At 45.5% G+C, this 25358-nt stretch overlaps 1 protein-coding gene across 1 annotated transcript in view; it reads right to left on the reverse strand.

Moving 5' to 3' along the window:
- Nucleotides 1–816: 816 nt before the first annotated feature.
- Nucleotides 817–25358, reverse strand: part of LOC147453201 (autophagy-related protein 8C-like) — a 29599-nt gene continuing 5057 nt past the window's right edge. Inside the window, exons 4-6 of the mRNA XM_086518667.1 lie at nt 1393–1445; nt 1190–1308; nt 817–1117 (exon numbers count right to left, since the gene is read on the reverse strand). Coding sequence (XP_086374793.1) covers nt 999–1117; nt 1190–1308; nt 1393–1445 — 291 coding nt within the window. The 3' untranslated portion in view covers nt 817–998. The remainder of the gene's footprint in view (nt 1118–1189; nt 1309–1392; nt 1446–25358) is intronic.

Here is a 25358-nt window from a genome sequence, read left to right on the forward strand (position 1 = left end):
TGTGGGCGAGGGCAAGTACATGGTTTTTCTTGGCTTGCACGCACAGACATGCCTATGTTTGAGCATCCTCTCTCTCTCTCTCTCTCTCTCTCTCTCTCTCTCTCTCACATTAGGATGGAGGCTCGTAGAGCTACTTGTATACCCTTTGCATATAGTCGCATTTTCAGCCTGGTCACCTCTCATTGTACACCCCAGATCACCAGTTTATCAATTAGCTTCAGTTATAGTATTTATTTTCAATTCCTTTTTTGGGATGGCACAGGATATATTACATCTTGTACATTGATTTGTTCAGCCTTTAAAGAGGTTAATAAAATAATAAAATCTCTCTCTCTCATTCATTATATTCTGACAGACAATCCAAAAGATCCTCCAGTCAGCCATTAAAAGACAAAAAGAACCACAAAATACCAATTCTTTCTACTGAAAATTTACTCATGCGAGTACACCCTATCAATTTTAAAATCTTTAACCTAGCCGCAGTCCCAAAACCCCCCTCCCCCCAAAAGGAACAAGGTGAGGTCTCGTAATGGCCTGCAAGTATTAATTTGTCCAATAATTTCACATCGAAATTTAATGCTGCAACAATCCTACCTATGAAGACCAACCAACAAGAAGATTCCATTTAAAGAAAATTTCACCGATCCATTCAACCAATGGACGAAAAGGAGAGGGACACAACAAGCAATAATAGACATGTTTGCATGTCACATTATCCTTGTTACTCAACCAGACCACTTCAGAGGGGGGGGGGGGGGGGGGGGGGGGGGGGGGGGGGGGGGGGGGGGGGGGGGTAACATAGGGAAAACGATTACAGGGTGTTAAAGCTTGTCACATTGATGCAAAACTTAAGTGCTAGGAATTAACACATGGTACATGGACTTCATTTTTACAAGGACAGTACTCTTGTATGTCGTTCCGTATTTACAAATTGGTGCTATAGCGATACATAAGAGATTTGGCACATTTGTAGGCTGCAGCCCTGTTCAACAAAGTTACTAATGACACCTTGGGCTCAGCTCTAACTTGCTTCCAAATGTATTCTCCCCACTATACGTCACATACAGAAATCCATCTTCATCCTTGTGTGCATCATATATGGTAGACATCATTGCAACTGCATATGTGAAACAAACCATCATTAGCAGGCAAGCCATAGTAAATATTCCATGGTGTATGACTTATTTACCAGTGGGAGGTAGCACATCATTCACAAATATGAAGATTGCTTTCTCTGCATTCAACTTGATCCGCTTGCGGATTACATACACAAACTGACCAACAGTAAGATCTGCAGGTACGAGATACCTAGAACATTTGCGAAGGTTTGTCCAAATTAACAGATGTCATATGAAACCCATTCTGCGGTAAGAAAGAGAGATAGTAGCCTACTTCTTCTTATCTATGTTTGGGATATCACTTCTCTCAGCTTTTTCCACAATAACCTGAGGATTAATCAGAAAAGAACGATCATTAACTTCCATCAATACTAGTTGCTCTCTCACTTCCACTGCAACACCACACATTCCTGTTCAATCAACTTTCCTCCATGAGAGATAGAGAAGGGGGGGGGGGGGGGGGGGGGGGGGGGGGGGGTTAAGTCATGCATCTCGAGTGAATGCCCAATGTGATCTTATTAATTTATTTTTTCATTTTTAGGTAATTGTTGCTTTGACATGAGACTTAGGTCAGGCAATTCAGCTTAAGGCTATATAAGAACCCCATTGTATTGATCAACTAATTCATTGTCAGCAGCACATCCAGTGTTTTGAATATGTCACCCTGGTTCCTTGCCAAATGTAATGTGCTTTGAACTCCGAGTCTCCGACAATTGGTCCAAACATCGATAACTTGAACTTCAACATGGCGGTCCAAACCAAGAATTGCTAGCTCCACTTGCACCTCATGTGCCTCTCATCTTGTAGCACCCACCCATGTTTTTGTTTTGTTTTGTTATGTCGTCTCCCCAAAACAACACATACGTAAGGGAAAAAACGCAAAGACTTCAATTGCACCCAAGCTCCTAGGGCAGACGCTTTTGTCACTAGTTTCCGCTTGACTACGTGAGGCTTCGCTTCCCCAAGAGGCCAGTATCATCTACTCTCTTAGAGAAGAGCCCTTGAGAGACCCATCTCGCTGAAAAGTAATGGGCGTGACAACGACCAAGTACCTCGGGTCACAGGCCCAAGTATTGCAGGGCTTGCTTCGGCCTTCTCTTTAGAATTTCCTCTGCCAAGTAGCTTATTGCTCACCACTCTTACTACCCTTGTATCAAGTGGCACATCCAACCCTATGTGTCCGTGGACAAGCTACAGCATGATCAGGGTTCAGTCAGTCTAGATTTAGAAGTGATCTGGCACTTTTGTGAGTCTATTCGTAGACCGTGCATGCCCAGTCACTTAGCATAGATGCATATCCTCTGGTTGCACACAACATGATCATCAGTATTTCCATCAGAATTCATTAGAATCAGTTAGGGGATTTTTCCAGTGATTCTGGGTTCGGGTTGTCCAAGTCTACTTCTTGAACGGTTGGTTCTTAGGCTTCTTGTTTACCAAGGAGCCTATTCAGGTGGATGAAACCGAGTGGTACTTGTCAAAAGCCCTAGCTCGTTGTCCCCCCAGAATGCAAGTACGGGTGGAATGTTAAACTCGTGATGGAGAGTTGTTGTCCCTACAGAGGTCGACCTTGCTCCCTTCCGACTAACATTCGCATCCCGATGGCAACGAGGAGCTGCAAAGAATGGAGAACATGCTGATCGTGGGCCCCCATAATCTCCGCGCCATAACAAATCACTAGATAAATGCACGCCTTAAAAACAATTTGTCGAGATCAGATGGGGATGGCTCAATTAGCCAGTAGGTGTTGGCATGCGAATAGACTTTTCCTGCCTTGGTCCGCCCGTTCCCTGACAATGCATTCAATGGAGAAGGTAGAGTCTACATCGATACCAAGGTACTTATAAGTCTCACCCACCGGAACCATCTCGCCTCCCAGTAAAATGATCCTCATAGAGAGATCATGCAGGTCGCGGTGGAACACCATGACCATGTATTTATCGATTCCAAAAGTGATTCCTCAAGTCTTGGCCCATTCACTTACCTTATCAACGCTTGTTTGTAGAATCAGCAAGCAAAACAAGGTTATCAGCAAAAGGGAGTCCCTTAATTCTCTTGAGAAAATTCATATTTCTAGGCCCCATGTGTCACAACTCTGTGACGTGGCTGCCCAATACACACACACCCTCTTGCAAAGGACCCCGCGGCTGGCTTGTTGACGTGGCTGGCTGTACGGTAGCCCCGAAAAATGCGGATTGGTTGACACGTGGCAAGTTTGTACGGACTGACCCGAAAATCACGACGGATTTTGCGGAGCTTTAGGTAGGATGCTCATGTGGCAACTACGTACGGAAAAGCCTGCTTCCCATCTACGCAAGGGCTGAAGAGTGTTTACGCTAAGGCTTTTTGGGATTGCTTTATTTTCCCACTAAGTTTGTGAGAGAGAACTTGCTTTTGATATTGAAGCTTTTGGGCTCTGCTTTTAGCATCCCTTGTAAACTCTTTAAATTGGTAGTTTGGGCTCTCACTTCCCAAAGCATCTGGATGCAGAGTCTGAGAGTGCGTCCCGACTACTCGCTTGTACTTTGAAACAAATTAATACAAAAAAAGAAATCCCGAAAGGGACGCCAATCTTTGGGGCCAATATCTCTTGTATCGGCTTCGACCATTTCAAAATTAATGAAATCCAGTCTGTTTGTTTACTCGATCTTCTTGAGAGAGATGAATGATGAGAATAGGACAAATATGTCTGAACTTGATAAAGAACGCCAAGATTTTCTCCACACTCATGCCGATTGCTTCTCAGAGGGCCTACCAGGCGAGTTACCACCCGCTCGTCTTGAGGACCATACCATTGATATGATACTTGGAAGCACACCACCGAACTGGCCATCTTACCGTGTGAGCCGAGCCCAGAATAAAGAAATTATGAGCCAAGTGAAGGACCTCTTGGAAAAGGGTCTTGTCCAGCCTAGTACTTCACCGTATTGCTCTCCAGTGTTGTTGGTTTTGAAGAAAGACGAATCTTGGAGAATGTGCATCGATTATAGAGCTCTCAACAAAATCACCATCAAGAACAGATTTCCGATTCCTAGGATCGATGATATACTTGACAGATCAAAGGGATCCTCGTGCTTTAGCAGGATGGATTTGAAGAGCGGATATCATCAGATTTGAATCGTGCCGGGAGACGTCTACAAGACGACCTTTTGGACGACCTTTGGGTTATTTGAGTTTTTGGTGATGCCTTTCGGCTTAACAAATGCTCCTGCGACATTTAACTGGATGATGGACAGGATTTTTCGAGAGTACAGACTATTTGTTGGCACTTTCTTTGACAATATCATTGTTTTCTCCAAGGGTGAGGCAGAACATAGAGAACATCTCCTACAGGTCTTTCAGACATTACGAGATCACAGATTCACAAGTTAGTGATCAATACAAAGAAAAGTGAATTTTTCCTACCAAAGATACACTTTTTGGGACATTGTCTCAACAACAGGAGTGCTGATGGACCCGGCCAAGATAGAGACTATCCAAGATTGGCCCGATTTGAAGAATGTCCATGAAGTTAGAAGCTTCTTGAGCTTGTGTTCGTACTACAGGCAGTTCATTAGAAAGTTTGTAGAGGTTGCTTCCCCTTTGCGTATCTTGACACAGAAAGGAGCACCTTTCTCGTGGGGACCCACAGAGGTGACTGCCTTTTAGACATTGAAAGAGAAATTGACTACAGGACCAGTTTTGACTTTTTCCGGACTTGCAGAAGTCATTTGAAGTATATTGTGATGCTTGTGGTCGTAGTCAGGGTGCGGTCTTAATGCAAGAAGGCCATGTCATTGCTTACGAGAGCCGATTGTTCTCAAGGCCAGAATTGACAGCACAAATTTATGAGAAAGAGCTTTTGGAGGTTATCCATGCTCTTACTCAGTGGCGGCACTACCTACTCGGACGGATTTTATTGTCTTTACAGACCGTCAGAGTTTACGCTACTTCTTGTCACAGAAGCAGCTTATCGAAAAAGTAGATGCGGTGGGCGAACATCTTGTCAAATTTTCACTTCCAGATTGTCCATGTGCAGGGACAGAAGAATTTGGTGGCTGATGCTTTGTCTCGGAAGCCGTTGGTTCTGGCTATTTCCACAATACATCATAGGAGCTTCGAGGATATGGTCGATCAGAATGCCACAGATACAGATTTTGCAAATATCTTTACACGGATACGAAATGGGGAGACAGTAGCGGGATATTCCAATCGGGATGGCTACTTGATGAGGAAAACCATGTCGTGAGTTACACAACCTTTGAGGGAAAAGGTTATGACCGATGCCACTGTCCACCTTTTACGGGTCACCACGGCATTGCTACCACCTTGAAACGGGTAGAGAGATATTCCTTTTGGCCGACACTCAAGAAGGATGTGGACGAGTTTGTGTGCAGGAACTTGGTATGCCAGAAGGTCAAGTTTGGCAGGCATAAAGCACAGGGATTGTTACAGCCTTTGCCCATACCCACCCGCCCCTGGGAAAGTAATGCAATGGATTTCATTTTTCATCTCCCGAGAACACAGAGTGGTCACGATGGTATCTGGATTGTTATTGACAGGTTCAGCAAGCAAGCTCATTTCATTCCAGTGAAAAGCCGGATCACTTAGCGAGACTGTTTGTGACCCAGATCTTCACATTACATAGCATGCCCGAGACGATCGTCTCCGACAGGGACCCCAGATTTACGAGTTTGTTTTGGAAGGCAATTTGGGCGAACATTGACACGCGGTTGCAATTCTCGTCATCTTTTCACCCACAGACTGACAGGCAATCCGAGATTGCCAATTCAGTGGTTTCAGATTTATTGAAGTCTTACATCTCGGATCAGAAGACTCAATGGGAAAAGTATTTACCTTTGGTGGAATTTGCCTACAACACGGTACACTCGTCGACGGGGAAGGCGCCATTTGAGATTAATGAAGGTGCTACGAAAGTTCCACCCTTCCTAAGCACGAAAGATAAGATTTTGAAGCCGATGAGTACACACGCGACTTGGACACGGCTTTTGCCAAGGTCCGCGAGGCTTTGCCGAAATCTCAAGAAAGACAGAAAAAGGCAGCAGATCGCCATCGTCGCGATTTGAAATTGAAGGAGAACGATTGGGTGCTCTTACGTTTTGAGAAGGCACGCCTGAGAAAGAAAAAGGGAAAGGAGAGGCTTTTTCCAAAGCTTAGTGTACGATACTACGGACCTTTCTAGATCTCCGAAAAGATAAACGACATCTCATTCCGACTGAAGCTGCCCGAAACATGGAGGATTCACAATGCTTTTCATGTGAGTCTCTTGCGGCCTTTTAGAGACAATGTGCCCGAAGATGGGGAGCCTCATCAACAACCCGAAGTGGAAGAAAACGAGGAGGTCCTTGTTCCAGACAGATATTGGCACATAAAGAAAGAAAGATTAAGGGTAAAGTAATAAGGCGGTTTTTGGTTAAATACAAGAACTATCCTGCATTGGATGCCAAGTGGATGGAGGAGGAGGACCTAGCAGATACTCCTCGGATTGTGAAACTTTACCTTGAAGCTTTTGGTTTAGCGTAGTCTATTCCAATTGGAACCACAAATTCAGCTTGGCCGGAAACCTGGTGCAGTGGGTATGCACAAGAGTGGAGTTACTCCGCTCCTTTGTCGACAGATGCCACAACTTTTGACACTAGAGTCACTGATGTCTCTTTGAGCTTCAGGGATACTCAAAGCTGACAGCGTTCTGCTGTCATTAGTTCTTGACTTGTTTTAAATAGAAAAATGACTGCAACATTTTGGTCTGAATGATCTCGATAGACATGGTTGCAATACAGATTAGTCAATCGGGCAACTATGAGGTCTTGAGTGGATCTAGATGCGATTGCTAATTGCATTGCTAATAAATCATGGTCTGAGATCCGAATGAATGATTGAATGTGATTTGTCATGATGTCCTGTGATGTCAAGTAATGTCCTATGATGTCGTATGATGTGACTGTTGATTGGAACATGTGCTAGATGTGTGTTCTTAGTGCGTTGGTACTACAGTCAGTGTCTACTAAGACAGTTTATGACTTCTGTCTGTTTTGCAGGCATAATCGAGGGCGATTACAATGCTTTCAAGAGCGGGGTATGTCACAACTCTGTGACATGGCTGCCCAGTACACACACACCCCCTCTTGCAAAGGACCCCTCGGCTGGCTTGCTGACGTGGCTGGCTGTACGGTAGCCCCGAAAAATGCGGATTGGCTGACATGTGGCAGGTCCGTACAGACTGACCCGAAAATCGCGGCAAATTTTGCGACGCTTTAGGCGGGATGCTGACGTGGCAGTTGCGTACGGAAGAGCCTGCTTTCCATCTACGCAAGGACTAAAGACGTTTACGCTGAGGCTTTTTGGGATTGCTTTATTTACCCACTAAGTTTGTGAGAGAGAGAACTTGCTTTTGATTTTAAAGCTTTTGGGCTCTGCTTTTGGCATCCCTTGTAAACTCTTTAAATTGGTAGTTTGGGCTCTCATTTCCCAAAGCATCTGGATGCAAAGTCTGAGAGTGAGTTCCGACTACTTGCTTGTACTTTGCAATAGATTAATACAAAAAAGAAATACCGAAAGGGGCGCTAGTCTTTGGGGCCAATATCTCTAGGCACGGAACTCCTCGGGCCAATGTTGAATCAATTGTGAACTGTGAACTGTTTGAAGTGAATTCTTGTAAATGTTAAAGAGACAGGGCGATGCCAAGCAACTTTGGCGGACTCTCCGCAGCACCGGTATCGGATCCGATAGTTGATCCATGTGTCGAACTTTAACAGAGATGGACATGTAGAGCGCTTGGAAGAATCTAAGCATTCAACCTTGCAAGCCAACTACATCGAGCTTTAGGAACAGCGCCTTGTGCGGTAATGAGTCATATGCCTTCTAGAAATCAATGTAGGCCGCATAGGTGGGTTTCCCTTCCTTATGACGGAGTTTCACAATCTCCTTTAGACATGCGACTTGCCCTATGCATTCCTCTCTAGCACGAAATCCTGCTTGGCCGGGATTGAAGAAATTCCTCTTTTCCCTTCCCAACTATTTTTGACAATAGTTGCTTGTCCCTTCCCAACTATTTTCTTGAGGTGGTTGAAGTACTTCATTTGTCCCTCCCTCAGAAGCACATTTCCCCTCTCCACGAAGTGCTCGAAGGATCTTCGATTACTGTCCTTGACAACAGCTTTCGCACGTAGTGCTAGAGCCTTGTATTCTTTAATCGCTTGCCAACCAGCCCTAGTATTCGCAGATCCGTTCCTCACCTTCTTCCAAGTTGTTCCACGCATATTATTGAGTCTTCAAGCCCGAGGTTCCAGTGGACAACCTAACCTTGGCCTCGGTGGGGGCTTCGTAGAAAGAGCTCCAACCTCTTTGGCTATGGATGTAGAAACTTATCATACCATTGTTGGGTCGCAAGTCAGTCATCATTCTCAAGGTGAAGCAGGGTGTTCCATAGATTGTAATCGAGGAATGCCTTGTTGTTCACCTCCATTTGCACGAATCAAACTACTATCCCTGTTCCCGAGTCCACATAGTGTAGGTTGCACACCGGTGACCAATGGTCTGACAAGTCTACCCCTCTCTGTACTGAATTGTTGAGAAGTTGTCTCACGGCGGATTTGTTCACAAACAAGTGATCAATATCCAATTTGTCTTTCCCGCACTTAGGAATGATACGTGAGTTTTGAGCCCCAAACCTTAAGACTCTCGAATCATCTTTCACATCTCAATAGCCACTTCTTAAGTGACGATGTCACGCGACACATCCAACCCTATGTGTCCGTGGACAAGCTACAGCATGATCAGGGTTCAATCAATCCAGTCAATCTAAAATTAGAAGTGATCTCGCACTTTTGTGAGTCTATTCGTAGATCGTGCATGCCCAGCAACTTAGTATAGATGCATATCCTCTGGTTGCACACAGCATGATCATAAGCATTCCCATCAGAATCAGTCACGGGAATTTTCTAGTGATTTTAGCCTATTTTGGCATTTTTCACTTATTAATTTAAGTGACTTTCCAACAAAAGTAGGTAGGGCAATTTGGGTAAGAAATTATATAAGCAAACCAAAGCTAACACTATTTGGTAGAAGAGGCAACAGGAGCCAAGCTCAGCAAGCAACTTCCCACAAGAACCTTGGTGGACTTTCCCCTCCAAGCAACAAATTCCCTCACCTAGCGTTTTTGCACAGCATCCCCAGCCTGGCGTTTTTGCATCAGATCTGCATCGCCAACAGTACCCAGCACCTAGCGTTTTTGCAAGGATCAACCACTGCTAGCGTTTTTGGTCATCAGCTCCATTGGCGTTTTTGGATTTCAACAGCAGATAAAGACGGGCAATTTTCACCTAAAGTGTAGCAAATTCAGCCCGGTAAAGACCTCAGTTTTCAGCTATGAAGAACCTCAGTTTTCAGCCCTAAACCTGCAGATTTTCAGAGTCAAAGACCCACAGAAAAGAGCCCACAAATCAGCGTTTTTTTATCAATCGCAGATTTCAGCCCATAGCGTTTTTGGACAGCAATAGGAAGATTGCAGATTTCAGCCCTTAGGTCGACCTCGTCATCACTGTCGTCATCATCAACATAGCCTAGACTTGCATCAATCTCATGCATACCGTTTGTACCAGTTTGTGCAATCAATAGTAGACCACTCTCACCGACAAGAGTGGGGCCTTCGGAGGAGGGTTTTACAATGTCTCTGGTGTCGTATCTCTCTTCTCTCTCTTTCTCTCAGTCTCATACTCTTGAACGCACAGTGTCCATTCACTTTGTTTGTGATCATAGCATTCTCTCATTAAGAACGGAAGGCTCTACCTTCCATAAGAACAAAAGGAACCTTGAGCACAGTTCGGAGCACTCATCTTGAGCAAAGCGCAAACATTCATTCCGCTGCACCTAACATTGGTATCAAAGCTTTGGCAGTGTTCTGTATCACTCAAGGAAAGAACCACAAGAATCACAAGAATTTTTTTTGCTTGTTGCGTCGCACGAACCCAAGTTCGCTTGGGCGTGTCAATTCCTGATCGTGTTTTTGAAGAGTGACAGGAATCCCAAGAAAGAAGGGCTTGTCTAGCCTCCCCTTGTGTCTCTTTTCACTCATTAGGAGCGAACCGTGCACTTAGTGGCCGCCCGATCGACGTGAGGTGGGAAAAAGCAACCTTGGTGTGAGTGCAAGGCCGCCAAGGGGTGCGCCCGCAAAAAGGAGTAGAACTCGGGTGAAGAGAAGATCCTTCTCAAACGCGGTTTGCAAGCGAAAGAAAACCTCAAGAACCCAAGAACCCAAGTTCCTCGTGAACTTAAGAACCCAAGACCACAAGAACCCACAACTTCAGAATGGTCATCGCTCCAAGCGGAATGGATATTTCGCTTGGAGGTGATGAGCATGAGAGAGGCGAAGAAGAATTTTCCCCACCACGAGGTTTTTCCGACCCTCCCCCTTCCCCATCTACGTCAAGGGTTGCACTAACTCCTATGGAGGAGTTGGACCAGATGTTTATGGACAAGAAGTTAGACCGAAAAGCAGAAATAGAGCGTGAACACGAAGAAAAGATGGCAGCCATAGAGCATCTATACACAGAAAGAGTGGCAACCATACTTCGCGATTCTCTTGCATCTGTGCCTGAACTTGAGAAAAGAGTCGCAAGAACTCTTTCATGCGTTGGTCGCTCTGTTCTTGTCTTGCTTTGCTCTTGGCTTTCGAGTTGAGGTCTAAAGAACCCCTTCAGGAAGAACCGATCTTGGCTCTCGAGCCTAGGTCCAAAGAACCCCTTCAGGAAGAACCGAGCTTGGCTCTCGAGCCTAGGTCCCAAGAACCATTACAGGAAGTATTATGTGTTCGCATGATTGATACGCACGCATTGTTCGAGTGTTTCATTCGTGATCGTTTCTTGTATTTTAGTCAACGTCTTTATGTGATCCGTTTGATTAGGCATGACATATTGTACGTTGAGCACGTTTCACTCATGAATGAGCACGAATGTATGCGGATTGTCCATGGAAAGCTAAAAAGTATGCATTCAAGGAAGTCACATTCCATGTCTCTTCCTCGGCATGACACAATACACGAAAGAGCACATGAAAGTATGAGCACCAAGCATGGGCATTTCCGTTGTAAATTGCAACAGTTGATTGCTTTAGATCATAAGAGAAAGATTCGATCTCATTGTTTGAGTGTATGTGGTGAACGGTTTAGCACTCTGTCTCTTTATTCATCTGTATTGCATGCACAGTCTTTGAGGAAGACAAGATCTTCTCCACTCACTTTACATGGAATGGGTATGTTCATGTTTTTGTGTTGTATCGTAGACCGTGCATACCCAATCACTTAGTATAGATGCATATCCTCTGGTTGCACATAGCATGATCATAAGCATTCCCATCAGAATCGGTCAAGGGAATTTTCCAATGATTTTAGCCTATTTTCCCTATTTTTGGCATTTTTCACTTATTAATTTAAGTGACTTTCCAACAAAAGTAGGTAGGGCAATTTGGGTAAGAAAATATATAAGCAAACCAAAGCTAGCACTATTTGGCAGAAGAGGCAATAGGAGCCAAGCTCAGCAAGCAACTTCTCACAAGAACCTTGGTTGACTTTCCCCTCCAAGCAGCAGATTCCCTCACCTATCGTTTTTGCACAGCATCCCCAGCCTGGCGATTTTGCATCGAATCTGCATCGCCAAAAGTACCCAGCACCTAGCGTTTTTGCAAGGATCAACCACTGCTAGCGTTTTTGGTCATCCGCTCCATTGGCATTTTTGGATTTCAACAACAGATAAAGACCGGCAATTTTCACCTAAAGTGTAGCAGATTCAGCCCGGTAAAGACCTCAGTTTTCAGCCATGAAGAACCTCAGTTTTCAGCCCTAAACCTACAGATTTTCAGCGTCAAAGACCCACAGAAAAGATCCCACAAATCAGCGTTTTTGGATCAATCGCAGATTTCAGCCCATAGTGTTTTTAAACTGCAGTAGGAAGATTGCAGATTTCAACCCTTAGGTCGACCTCGTCATCACCGTCGTCATCGTCAACATAGCCTAGACTTGCATCAGTCTCATGCATACCGTTAGTACCAGTTTGTGCAATCAATAGTAGACCACTCTCACCGACAAGAGTGGGGCCTTCGGAGGAGGGTTTTACAACGTCTCTGGTGTCGTATCTCTCTTCTCTCTCTTTCTCTCAGTCTCATACTCTTGCACGCACAGTGTCCATTCATTTTGTTTGTGATCATAGCATTCTCTCATTAAGAACGGAAGGCTCTACCTTCCATAAGAACAAAAGGAACCTTGAGCACAGTTCGGAGCACTCATCTTGAGCAAAGCGCAAACATTCATTCCGCTATGCCTTACAGTCGAAGCCACCCATGATCCCCAACGTTCGGGCGAGGACCTCCAAAGCGACTGTCCTAGTTTCACCCAGCTGGCGTTGTGGAATGTAAACATTTCCATGAATCCATGCCCCTGAACCTTTGGGAAAAAAATGTCCAAAAACTTGATTTGGGGAAGAAATGTTGAGCTCAATGGGCCTAAGCTCTTGCGCAACTAGAGACGCCATTCCACGTTTTCCTGGTTTCATAGTGCCTAGGGAATTGAAGACAACGTGTTCGGGAAGTCTAAGAGGCCAACAACCTTGGAACATTTGAGTCTATTGCACCCCTACAATGCTCCATTTTTTGAGGCCCACCCATTGACTAGAAAGCTGGAGCTATTGATAGTGTAGTCTACACCACAAAAGCAGACTCGATTGAGTCCTTGGTAGAATCATTTTGCAAATATGTGTATCCATTGGAAGGCCACTGTTGGGGTGTCCATGGTAGTTTCTTTCTTCCTACATATGTCCACTATGAGCTGCACAGAGGGTGTTGAAGTTATGAATCTCTCTCTCTCTCTCTCTCTCTCTCTCTCTCTCTCTCTCTCTCTCTCTCTCTCTCTCTCTCTCTCTCTCTCTCTCTCTCTTTTTGGGAAAAGTCGGGGCTTTATATTACTGAGTACAAAATAATCTCCAGCGGATGCCAAAATAGCCTATCACATGGGGTGTACAAGCTGAATGTAAGGGTGAGAGCCACTATAGTGACAACTCGACTAGAACAATCTCATGGTGGTCTGTGTGATGAGTGTAGGAGAAACCACCGAGGGGTGGCATAATGCCATGTAATCTGGCCACCTGTAAGTGTGAAGAAGAGTGAGGATCGGGCCCAACGCCGAAGGTAGGTCTCTCTCTCTCTCTCTCTCTCTCTCTCTCTCTCTCTCTCTCTCTCTCGTTTGCAGAAACAATTTGAGGTTTACTGTGATGTGTGTGGACGAAGTCTGGGGGTAGTCTTGATGCAGGAGAAACATGTTGTAGCTTATGAGAGTAGAATGTTCTCGCGATCGAAGCAAGTTGCACGAATCTACGAGAAGGAGCTTTTGGTAGTCATTCATGCTCTTACTCAGTGTTGCCATTTTCTACTCGGAGCAAATTTTACTGTGTTCACCGATCACCAAAGTTTGAGATACTTCTTGTCACAAAAACAATTTTCAGACAAGCAGATGAGATGGGCAAACATTTTGTCGCAATTTTATTTTCAAATCGTCCATCTTAAGGGAAAGAAGAACTTGGTGACCGGCGCCTTGTCTCAGAAGTCACAAATATCGACTATTTCGGTGATCCACCATCAAAACTTTGAGGATATGGTTGATCAATGCACCATGCATCTGGATTTTATAGACATCTTTGACCGGTTGCAGAGTGGGGAGGCGGTTGCAGGCTATGCTCTGAAGGAAGGTTATTTAATGCGAAAGACAATGTTGTGTGTTACTTAGGGGTGGAGGAACAAGGTTTTGAGAGAGTGCCATAGTCCACCTTTTGTTGGGCATAAGGCATCGAAACCACCTTCAAAGGTGTGGAGTAGCTGACATATCCTAGCCTTTGCACATATCCCTCTAAATCTGTCAGTCTCGATCTCAAGATATGTATAATTGACCAATAGCGCACTGTATCCCACAGGATAAATGTGTATTTATGTAACTAGGTCTAGTCACAAACCAGACCTCCGTCAATTAGAGAAGATGCTCTCTATAGAAAGCCATCATCGTTTCAACTTTCGAGACGGCTGAATCCAAGTCCTCCTGAAACAGGTCCTGACGAATGAGCTTGATGGTCTCTGTGCGCATAATAGACACAGAGGATGCATCCAAAGTCTACAAGAAAGAAGGCAATCTATTCATACTTAAACCGCATCACAGATAGCAGGCATCCTTGCTTCACCCCACCAATGGAGTGAACTACATCAGATAACTGCTCCGTGCGAACCTATCCTCTCATTGACCTGTAGAATGCCATAATCTCCCCATCTCCTTTAATCTACGCATCAACCTATCTCTAGGCACTACATCAAATGCTTTAGAGAGAGAGAGAGAGAGAGAGAGAGAGAGAGAAACCAAACATGAGACACAGAAAGGCAAAATTCCTTTTCTAGAAGCGTTGGCCCTCAAGACGAGTGCCCCAAAAGGTATTTCTTTTATATTGCAAAAGATGGCGAATACAAGTTGTTGTCACAAGTGCTCAAAGCCTTCTTGATCTTCACAAGACTCAAACCTTTTTCATCTTCAAAAAATGCTCAGATAAAGAGATCGCCCAAAAACTGATGATCCCCACAAATGCCCTCAAGAGGTCTTTATGTAGGTAAAAGCCTTGTGACATACCCCCTTGTTGAAAACATAGTAATCATCCTCCATAACATCTGCAAATCAGAACAAGTGTAAACAATAATATTTATCAATTAGTCAATCGATCATGTACATGCATGAATGGTACAACCACATGGCATGCATCACATGTATCTAGGCATAACTATCTAGTTCAATCTCGAACTCTCAGATACTCCATATGCACTAAAATCAATCAGACTAGTCATCACCTCCAGTTCTTAGCTTGAACTCAACGGATGTCTCTGATGCGCTAGAATCAATCAGATTTCTATCCAACCATCTCATCCTTTTTTTTTTTTTTGTGGAAAAATCAGGGCTGTATATTACTGAGTACAAGATAATCCCCAGCGGATGCCAAAATAGCCTATCACGTGGGGTGTACAAGCTGAATGTAAGGTTGAGAGCCACTATAGTGACAACTCGACTAGAATAATCTCATGGTGGTCTGTATGATGAGTGGAGGAGGAACCACTGAGGAGGCGCATAATGCCATGTAATCTGTCCACCTGTAAGTGTGAAGAAGAGTGGAGATCTTGCCCAACGCCGAAGGAAATCAAATCGACGAGCCTCAGCTGCTCTAGATGTACCTGAGGAAGAATCCCACTGCCAAATGAGGGTGTGAATGATGTCCAGCCAAATGGCAGTGAGGATATCCGGAAGGAGTTGAGGTGCCGCACTGAGAATATGAAGACAACGAGCTCTCCAAACATTCCAGAGTGCAATGCTAGTGATGACTGAGAAGGTTTCATCACGTGTCTGAGGATCCCCCTGCCAAGCAATATGTGGTAACATAGCCAAAGTCCCTCGTCGGTAACCAATCGTGGTAAGCATAAGAGCTGGATCTGTGTCTGAGCCCTCGTAGAAAAGATGCGGTCCGGGCATCGGCATCAACCAAGAAACAGATCCCCAAGTGAGAAATCCATGCTGAACACCAGCTCTGCTAAGTAAAAAGCAAACTGCTAGCCAAACTGCATGAGAAGACGAGCATGACCAAAGGCAGTGCGCAGGTGACTCAGGTAGACGCAAAGAACAACGAGTACATAACGGATCGTGACCCATAGAAGCTAACCAAGTCCCAACTGGAAGTCCTGCATGTGCAGTCATCCAGAGGAAAAAGGAAATACGACGAGCCACATGTAAATCCCAGATGGCTGACCAAAATTGCCGTAGATAGGCATGTGAGAGACCTGAATGTAACCAGAAACGCATACGAGTGGGCTGCTCTGGGTGCTGTCTCATCAATGCGAATCTTCCAATTCTGACTGTATACTCAAAGAATGATACATGTGCGCCGGTGGGGTTAGAGTGAGGCCAATGCCACTCTCCTGGGTCCCAATAAAGTTGAGATAGGGCACAACCCTCCCACACCCAAAGCCTCCAAAGTGCAGCATCAGCGGAAGCGAAACAGGGGTCAACACAACGGCGCTTCCCGCGGGAGCCAACTACTCGTATGGCCTCCCAGCGAGCATCGGGGTAGACAAGGCGCGGAGAAGTAGTAGCATATGTCAGCCTAGCATGCATCCCCGAAGAGAAGTCAGTATCAACTATGAACAGCATAGTGTCGAAACGAACTAATAAGAGAGTTCTCTGAGAAAAGAGGCCTTCCCAGCCACAATGTGGAGGCATCTGAAATGTGCCTCGCATGACTGCGTCCCAGTGTGAAGGAATGGCGGAGCCAATCTCAAGCAGTCTGTCTGTTACCCCGCGACCAATGTCATAATGTTCTGCCACAAAATCTGCATCCAGCATACGTGTCTCATGAAACAACCGCATAGAGGCAACAGGGCCAGTGTCCCAAGCAGCCCAGTCAATGTGAGTCCTCTCTCCAAGCTGACGGGGTGGATTAACCGAAGAATCAAGAACTGTATCATTCCAAATGAGAGGTTGGCGCTCAATCTCCTCACAGCATGAGGGAGGTGAGCGTTTGATAGCGCGTCGCATGGATACCCAAATCTGAAGGAGCGATCGAAGGAAGGGTGAGAGAGTGCTGGTGCACAAGGGGGCATCCGTAAAGAGAAAACGATACCCTGTTTGCCAAGTATGGCCATCTCTAGTACCGAGGCGCGGAGTCGCTGTGGAAAGAGCGGCCTGAAGAAGCATCTTCCAAGGTTCTTGGCCGGGAAAAAGACCCCGAACAATAAGCTTGGTAAGAAGGGCGCGGCTCTGTAATTCTGGATCAATAATGCCAAGGCCCCCCTCTGATCTAGGACGAATAATCATGGACCAGCGAACTCGAGCACGAGTATCAGTAGTCCCATCTGTGCCACTCCATAAAAAGTTCCGCACAAGTCTGCGTAGCTGAGCTATCACACCAGAATGTAGCATCCAACAGGAGGCTGTATACCATACTGTAGCCAGAATGACCTGGTTGGCGACCAATGCACGGCCAGCCAACGACAGATGACGTGAAGACCAATGACAAAGCTTCCTACGAATAGACTGTAGCACAGGTGCAAACTGCTGCTCTGAGGAAACGTCAAATCCAACCTGAAAGCCTAGATATCTGCATGTCTGACCTGGCTGTAGCCATGTGAAACCATAAGTTACCCCCCAAGTAGGTATGTCATCACTGCCAACCAATAACCCATAGGATTTATGCCAGTTAATGCGTGCACCACTGGCAATGCAAAAAACCTCCAAGGCTCCCCGCATGGCATCAAGAGCTGCTAGCAAATAGCGCAACATCAGCATAGTGTCATCAGCAAACTCCTGATCGATAAGGTCCGGAGCTGAAGGTACTGGCATGGTCAAGCCACGAAATGCATGACTCTGAGCACGAAGAAAGTCTGACATAGTCTCTCCCACAAACAGATACAGATATGCTGCTAAAGGGCATCCCTGACGGACAGATCGAGAGAGCTCAGAACTGCGACTGACACGACCACCAATAGTAATAGCACTACTGGCAGTTCTGAAGAGAGCGGAAATGCCTGAGATCCATCTCGAAGGGAAACCCATCCTGGCCAATGATTCTTCGAGAAACTCCCACTCAACACGATCGTATGCTTTCTCGAAGTCAAGGATGAAAAAAGCGAGAGGTTCAGAAGATGATCTGGCCCACTCTACTGCCTCATAAAAAGTGAAGATATTATCCAATATGCATCGATCCATAACAAAGCCTGTCTGAGAAGTGTAAATAATATCTGGTAAGAACGGTCGCAAGCGATGGCTAATCAGTAATGCTAATATTTTATAGACCGAAGGGAGTAGAGTAATAGGTCTCCACTGGCGAAGCTGAGTGGTGTCACCCCCTTTCGGAATAAGAGATATGAGACCTGAACAAAGATCTGGATGCATATAGCCTGATGAAAAGATATCCTGACAACCACGAAGCAGTGGTATATGCAATACATCCCAATAGGTTAAAAAGAAAGCTCTAGTGAGGCCCGCCTGGACAGGAAGAAGGATCTAGACTCTCGATAGCATCATGAAGCTCTGCAAGTGTGAATGGGGCCAACAAGATCTCTGCCATAGTGTCTGTACAACGATGGCGAGTGTGCTGCCAGATTTGCTCACGAACAAGTAAAACCTCAGTAGTGCATACATCAGCAGTGAACAATGCCTCAAAATAATCTGCAGACATATCAAGAATAACATCAGGATGCATATGAAGTGTTCCTTGAGCATCGCACAAAGTCCTGAGGGTGGTGCCAGGAGGGCGCTCTTTATGCGCAGTGAAGAAGTCCTTATTCATTCGATCAGCTTTAGCTATCCAATGAGATACTGAAGCATGATGAGTGAACTCAGACCTAGCCTCCTGTACGCTACGAATTTCCTGTGTGAGTTCTGTCTGTCTAGCAACGAGATAAGCATCCTGAGGCCACTCCTCAAGCAAGCGCTGTGTGGAACCAAGAGGAATGTGGAGGTCAGACTCACGTACTCTCAACTAACGATGAATACTAGCAGTCTGATCACGGCAGTAAATACTAGACTAAGTAATGCAATGGGCAAGGAACTCTCCAGGGGGACCACAATAAAGCACCCGTGGACAACAAGTCGTGAATCTGCTGTTGCAAAACTTCAGTGGTGAGAACACTGTCAGGGATGCGGCAACCTCGTCTCTGTGCAGCGGATCTAGTGAAAGAGATAAACAATGAGATGGGAAAATGATTTGAGAGGCTGGTCCCTCGCCAAATAGTAGTAAATCCACCTAGAGCTGCTGCCCAAGGGCCAATGTAAAAACGATCAAGTCGCTCTAATAGTCTTCCCTGTTGTCTCTAAAACCCCCACGAGTAATGAAGTGTAGCAGAGTGATGACCAAAAGAGGGTATCTGCCAGGCGTCAACACCTTGAATAGCTAGAAGAAATCGATCCCAAGCTAGCTGCTCATCTGGAGAAATGGATGATAGAACTGGAGGAGTCAGCGATCGCCAATCAGAGTCGCTCTCGACGTTGTTGAAATCGCCTCCAACAACCCAAGAGTCCACAGCAGGTAGAGCAGCAACCAAGGACGACCAAAAAGTAGCTCTCTCCCGAGGAGTAGTGGGTGCATATACTGACATAAAGCCAATGGTAGAGTCCAGAATCCGGATAGAAACATAGACTGCTCTGCCAGCGACAAGGGTGCCATGCTGCTGAACTAATGCCAGTATCGTGGCCCCACTGAAATGCATACACCGCAACTCTGTCCATGAATGCCTAGAGCAGGCTCCCAAAAAGTGAGAGCGCCCGAGGGCATGAGATTACTAAAGGGAGTGGCAATCTTATGCTCCTGTACTAGTAATATATCCACAGTGCCTACTACATGAGCATGTAAATCTCTGCGAAGTAAAAGCTTGCGTGAACCTCTTACCCGAGAAGTCTGTAAACCATTAGTATTCCAAGAAACTACATGTAAATCCATAGTCTGCATGGAAGAATTGGTAAAGCATCTGACTAACTGCGCATCTTCTTGGAGGCAGCTGGGCCATCCAAGGGATGAGCTTCTGGCGGGAGGAAAGCAACCCGCAAGCCCTCTCTAAAATATGGCGTCTCATTGCACCAACTGCGGACCTCAGCTTGTTTACATTGCATGACCGATGCTGCAGCTTTAACACCCCAAATGCGCATAGACATAGGAAGCACCACATCTAAGGATACATGAATGATCATAGGCAATGAATAGCAAGCATAAACATCACTCCATTCCATTGCACCAATACAGGAAGGGAAGTGTGGAGACAATACATCTGGAGCGGAAGTAGTCAACCATAAATTAAGCTGAGCCATAGTTTGTGCATGCACAAAATGCAGAACCTGATCCTCGGTCCATTCCTGAGCTGCATGGAATGGAAGGAAAAAGGAATGGATAGGCTGAGAGCGACTGCCTATTAAAGAGGGAACACAACCTGGCTTGTGGTGCATAAGGTAGAGCTGCACCCGCAATGGTCCTTCTGAGTCACCGCACATTTCAGCTCGATGAGTGCCCCACGAAAGAGGGCAAGAGCTGAGAAAACTGCGTGGGACATAAGTATGGGCGGCTGAGGGAGGGGGTGGACCAGAAGGTGGAGGGGGGGGAGTAAGGGCGAGAGGGAGAGAAGGAAAAGGAAGAGGGAGCAACGGTGAAGGATCCATCTGCATGGGAATAGGGACCTCGGGAATAGGGGAAGGAGAAGGCAGGGGAAAGACAAGTGAAGGAGGAGCTGGTAGCAAAGGTAAGTGATCCTGGGCTGAGGAAGAAGAATGGCGAGGAGAAGCTGGGGGTAAGGGAGTGGCAGAAACTTGAGAGGGAGCAGGAGAGGTAACACTGGGGGTTGCTTGCGGGGTGGGTTGCTGACGAGGACGGAAGGAATGGTTACGACCTACTATCTGCCATGCAGTCTCAGTAGGAACTGAAGCAGAGGGAGGAACATGGACGGGTGAAGCTCTGGGAGCACCCTTAGGCTGTTGAGGTGCTCGAGTAGTAGTAGTAGGAACCGGCTGTGGCTGACCACGTGGCTAAGTGTGGGTGCCACGAGCTGTCTGTTGTTGTCGCCGATGGCGTGGCTGAGTGGGGCAATCGCGTGCCAAGTGTCCCATCTCGTGACAACGTAAACATTGTCTGGGCGGCCAGTGACTACCATTCGGCAAGAGTAGTCTGGATCACGCACAGCCACGGTAACTGTATCTGGCAATGTAGTATCCCCAAACACCAAGACCTCAATGCGAGGTGGACCAGATGAGAAGATGCAGGATCCTGGAACTACTGTGCCAAAATGAGCAGCAATCATCTAAAGGAGATGCTCATCAATAAAATGGAGAGGCATATCCGGGAAGGAAAGCGTTAGGGAATCGGGGAATAAGATGTCGACTGTCAAACTCCTCAATAGTTAACTCTGGATACCACCTCGTCAAGTATATCATTCTGTGATCACAGAGTATCAGAGAGCGAGCCAGGAGAGCTGAGGCAGTGGCGGGATCTGAAAGACGTACCATGAATATGCCTCTGCCAAGTAATGTAAGTTCCGAGACCCGTCCCTGAGTAGTGCCCAGTGCAGTCTGACACCAATCACGTATAGAAGAGCGAGGTGGAGACTGTCCAATCATCCGGCCAACCAAGGCATGATGTGCCAAGTGTTGAATTTTGGAGTCAATGCGTGTCAACAGGTCACCAGTACAATCCATGCGACAGGCAATTGGTGATGGAGCGCCGTGTGTGGCACTCAAGACCGGCAAAGCCGCCATGAAGAATGGGCGAGACCGGTAAACGGAAAAGCAAGACCCAAAGCGAAGCTTGAACTCTTTCACTCTCTCTCTCGTTCTCTCCTTCCCTTGCAGATATTAGAACGATGCACACGGGAAGGTTTGAAACAGGTGGGGTTGGCAGACTCTTAGGGTTTCGAAGAATTAGGGTTTTCGGGGAATTAGGGTTTCAGGAAATTAGGGTTTGCAGAGATTAGGGTTTCGAGAAGTTAGGGGTTGAGGAAAGGGCTGCAGGGACTCGGAGACCAAGACGCGTGGGGCTGCAGGCAGCATGGCGCGCGCAAGAACTTGAGGTGACGGACTGCAACAGGGTTCGCGCGCAGGATTGCAGCAGCAGGGTTCGCGCTAGATTTATCCATAATAAACATCACATCCACTGTTCTAACTCGAACTTTACGAATGTCTCTGATGAATTAGTACATCATCAAGATAGAATGCTGCAATCATTCAATCCAAATAGTACTCAATCAAATAATAAGACATTAGTGAAAATGACAAGTAAATCATTCTTGTTGCAACTTTCATCAAACTACATAGCGATGGCAAAGTGATGTAAGCTCAACACCCCTGAAAGGATAACAACCAATTAGAAAAAACCACTATCAATCATTTGTGTTGATCTGTGATAAGAGAGTGGAAGAGCTCTCCTCTATGCAACAGGTCCTGCGCCAGACTCAACCGTTGAATCATCATGAACTCTTGGTGGCAAAGTAGGAGCCAATCCAAAAGCCTCAAGGTAAAGCTCTAATAATTGAGGAGTATCTGCCAAGTCGTCCTCCTCCGTCCATTCGGCACCCAAGGCTAGATAATTCTGAAACTTGACCAAATATTTTCGGATTAGCTTTCCTTTAATCTTTCTTTCCTTGTGTGCCAGTATATGTTCAGGTTGAAGGATTTCCTTTGTTTCCTCAACATCAGGCTACTCGTCAACAATCATATCCTCCGGCACTTGTCCTTTAAAAGGACCCAGAAGACTCACATGAAAAGCATTTTGAATCTTCCAATGATATGACAGCTTCAATCTGAAAGCAACATCATTAATTTGCTCACTAATTTAGAAAGGACCATAAAGGACCATAGTATCGCATACTCAGCATTGGATAAAGCCTCTCGTTTCCCTTTTTCTTTTTGAGGCATGCTTTCTCAAACTTGAGTAGCGCTCAATCATTCTCTTTAAGATGCATGTCTTTGCGATGCTTATCCGCTGCCTTTTTGTGTTTTTCTTGAGACTTCTACAAAGCCTCCTTTATCTTGGAAAATGAGGTATCAAGATCCTCCACAAAGCAATCTACCTCAAAAATCTTATCTTTGGTGCACAAGATAGGTGGAACTTTGTTGCCACCTTCAACAATCTCAAATGGGGCCTTCCCTGTCAATGTATGGACCGTGTTGTTATAGACGAACTCCACCAATGGCACATATCTATCCCACAACGATTTGTGATATGAAACATAACACTTTAACAAATCCAGCAAGACTGAATTGTAATCTCTGACTACCCATCTGTTTGTGGATGAAAAGAAGAAGAGAACTTCAATGTAGTTCCCAAATTCTCACATAAAGCTCGCCAAAATTGTCACAAGACAGGCACCACATGCCAATAGAAAAGAACAGACTGAACGGACTTTTAGCACTTCAATAACAATTGAATTGAAAGAGAGAGAGAGCACACGGGTGACAGAACACGGAGCGACGGAATTCCACCCCAAAGAGTACTCCCCCCAAATGTTGGCGCCCCTTCCGGTATTTCTTTATTTTGCTTCAACTGAGTACAATGTTGGTATTCCAATCCTACCTTCACACTGAATCATGCCAGAGACTGAGCCCTTTGCACATATTTAAAGGCCCTTGGCCTCAAAAGCAATTACATGAAAAGCACTAAACTCAAAAGCATCCAGTCAAAAAGCGTTGAACCCAAAAAGCTGCCAAAGCGTTTATAGAAATCCGTACACTTGCCACGTCAGCATGCAACGCAAAACACGAAAATCAGTACAGTATGCCGCGTCAACAGAGTCAACGCAAATTGCAGAATTTCGTATTGTCTGTACAGCTACCACTTCAACAGTCCATCGTAAATTTCGGTATTTTGTGCTTTTGCTGCCACATCATCAGCTTCTATGCTTTTTGTATGTGTGTGTATAGGTTGCTTTATTTTAGAACCCATCGGACGGGAGCCTTAAGTTGGTGCGTCTTCTTAGGGTATGGGCTTCTCGGCCAGGATCTGCAGGTTGGCTTCGTTCTTCAGTGTCTTGACACGTCAGCAGTTTGTGACAGCCAAAACAGATTGGTCATCCTGGGATCTTGGAGTGCTCTATATAGCAGCCTCCAGAAAATGCTATGTCCAAACTGTTGGACAAAGGCTAATGCCTTGGGAGCATCTCGAAACCCTAAAAAGTACTCAAACTTTACTGCATGTCCTCCCTCTTTGAAATCTTTGGGCGTTTTGCCCTTGTCATCGAGGAAGTCATATTGATTGGCTCTGTAAAAATGATTTCTTTTTGCATAAAACGTGTGATCTTTTCGTCGTTTCTTGCCCTTCCTGTCCTCATCACTTGAGTCAGAAGAAGATGAGGTGTCCAAGCTATCAAGGACGAATTGGGCAATCCTTCGAAGCGTACACGCTTCTTTTGCTTTTTGGCATTTTAAAAAGTGAATTTTTGACCCAAGTAACTGGGGAAATTAGTTCCCTTGTTACGTTGCTTCAATTGCTTTTTCGACGGCTTCTTCGTGTCCAGAAGCTGATTGATTTGGGCATGGACCGCATCATGGAGTTCTTCTTCAATAAACATTCTAGGAGTAAAAGGCTTCTTGATCGCCGGTTTGATTGGTGGCTTGGGGGTTTTCTACCACTGAGTATGCACTTAAGCTATCGACTGCTGCGTCAAAAATTTTGCAAATTGAGGATCCTTAGCAAATTTAATCATCTGCTTCGTTGCCTCGTCGACCAGATGTCAACATTCCATCTCTTCAATCTCGAATTGAGTAGGCCATGAGAATCGTCTTCGTGATCTCCTGCATTACCAGATGCAAAAGAAGTCGACTGATCTTTGTTGGAATCCATAAGTAATGTGGGATTCTTTATGGCTTTATGCCCTATAAGACAGAGCGATAAAGACGGGAGCGCGCCCGATGCGCGATGTATGAAGGGTGAGAGTGGCTAATAAGTCCAGGGTCGGGACCCGAAGATACCTCAAATATACCTCAAATCACAATTTCCAAGAGTGCCCTGTCTGCAATTTGTTAGGACTGGTATGCTTTGAAAAAAGCACATGCTTGATGCTCTAATACCATTGTAACAAACTTGGGCACCCCAAGTCTAGATTCTGTCGCGACACGAGAGAGAATCACTTAAAATACTTCACAACTTAACATCACATTTCAATTTAGTCGACACGGCCCAGCATAGTTCCGTGCCAAGAGAGATTGGCCCCAAAGACTGGCACCCCTTTCCGTATTTCTTTTATATTAATCTTTGAGCAAAGTACAACTCCCGCAGGGTTCTCTGCTCTCAGACTCTGCGTCCGGATGCTCTCAGAAGTGAGGCCCTTAGGGCTCTTTTATTCTTACAAGGGATGCCAAAAGCAGAGCCCCAAAAGCAATTAAACTCAAAAGCAAACAGTATATATATATATAAGCAATTAAACTCAAAAGCAGACAGTCCCTAAAGCAATTTGTTTCAAAAGCAACTGATCCCAAAAATGTAAGGTGCAGTGGAAGTGAATGTTGAACTTTGCTCAAGATGAGTGCTTTTAATTGTGCTCAAGGTTCCTTTTTTTTTTTTTACTTACGGAAGAGAGAGCCTTCTGTTCCTTTAATGAAAGAGTGCAAGTGATCACAGACAAAGTGGATAAACACTGTTAATGAAGGTGCTAAGACTGAGAGATAGAGAGAGAAGAATACGACACCAGACAAGTTGTCAACCC

This window comes from Adiantum capillus-veneris, chromosome 8 (genome assembly GCF_014529385.1).
Source record: "Adiantum capillus-veneris isolate H3 chromosome 8, ASM1452938v2, whole genome shotgun sequence".
Classification (NCBI taxonomy): Eukaryota; Viridiplantae; Streptophyta; class Polypodiopsida; order Polypodiales; family Pteridaceae; genus Adiantum; species Adiantum capillus-veneris.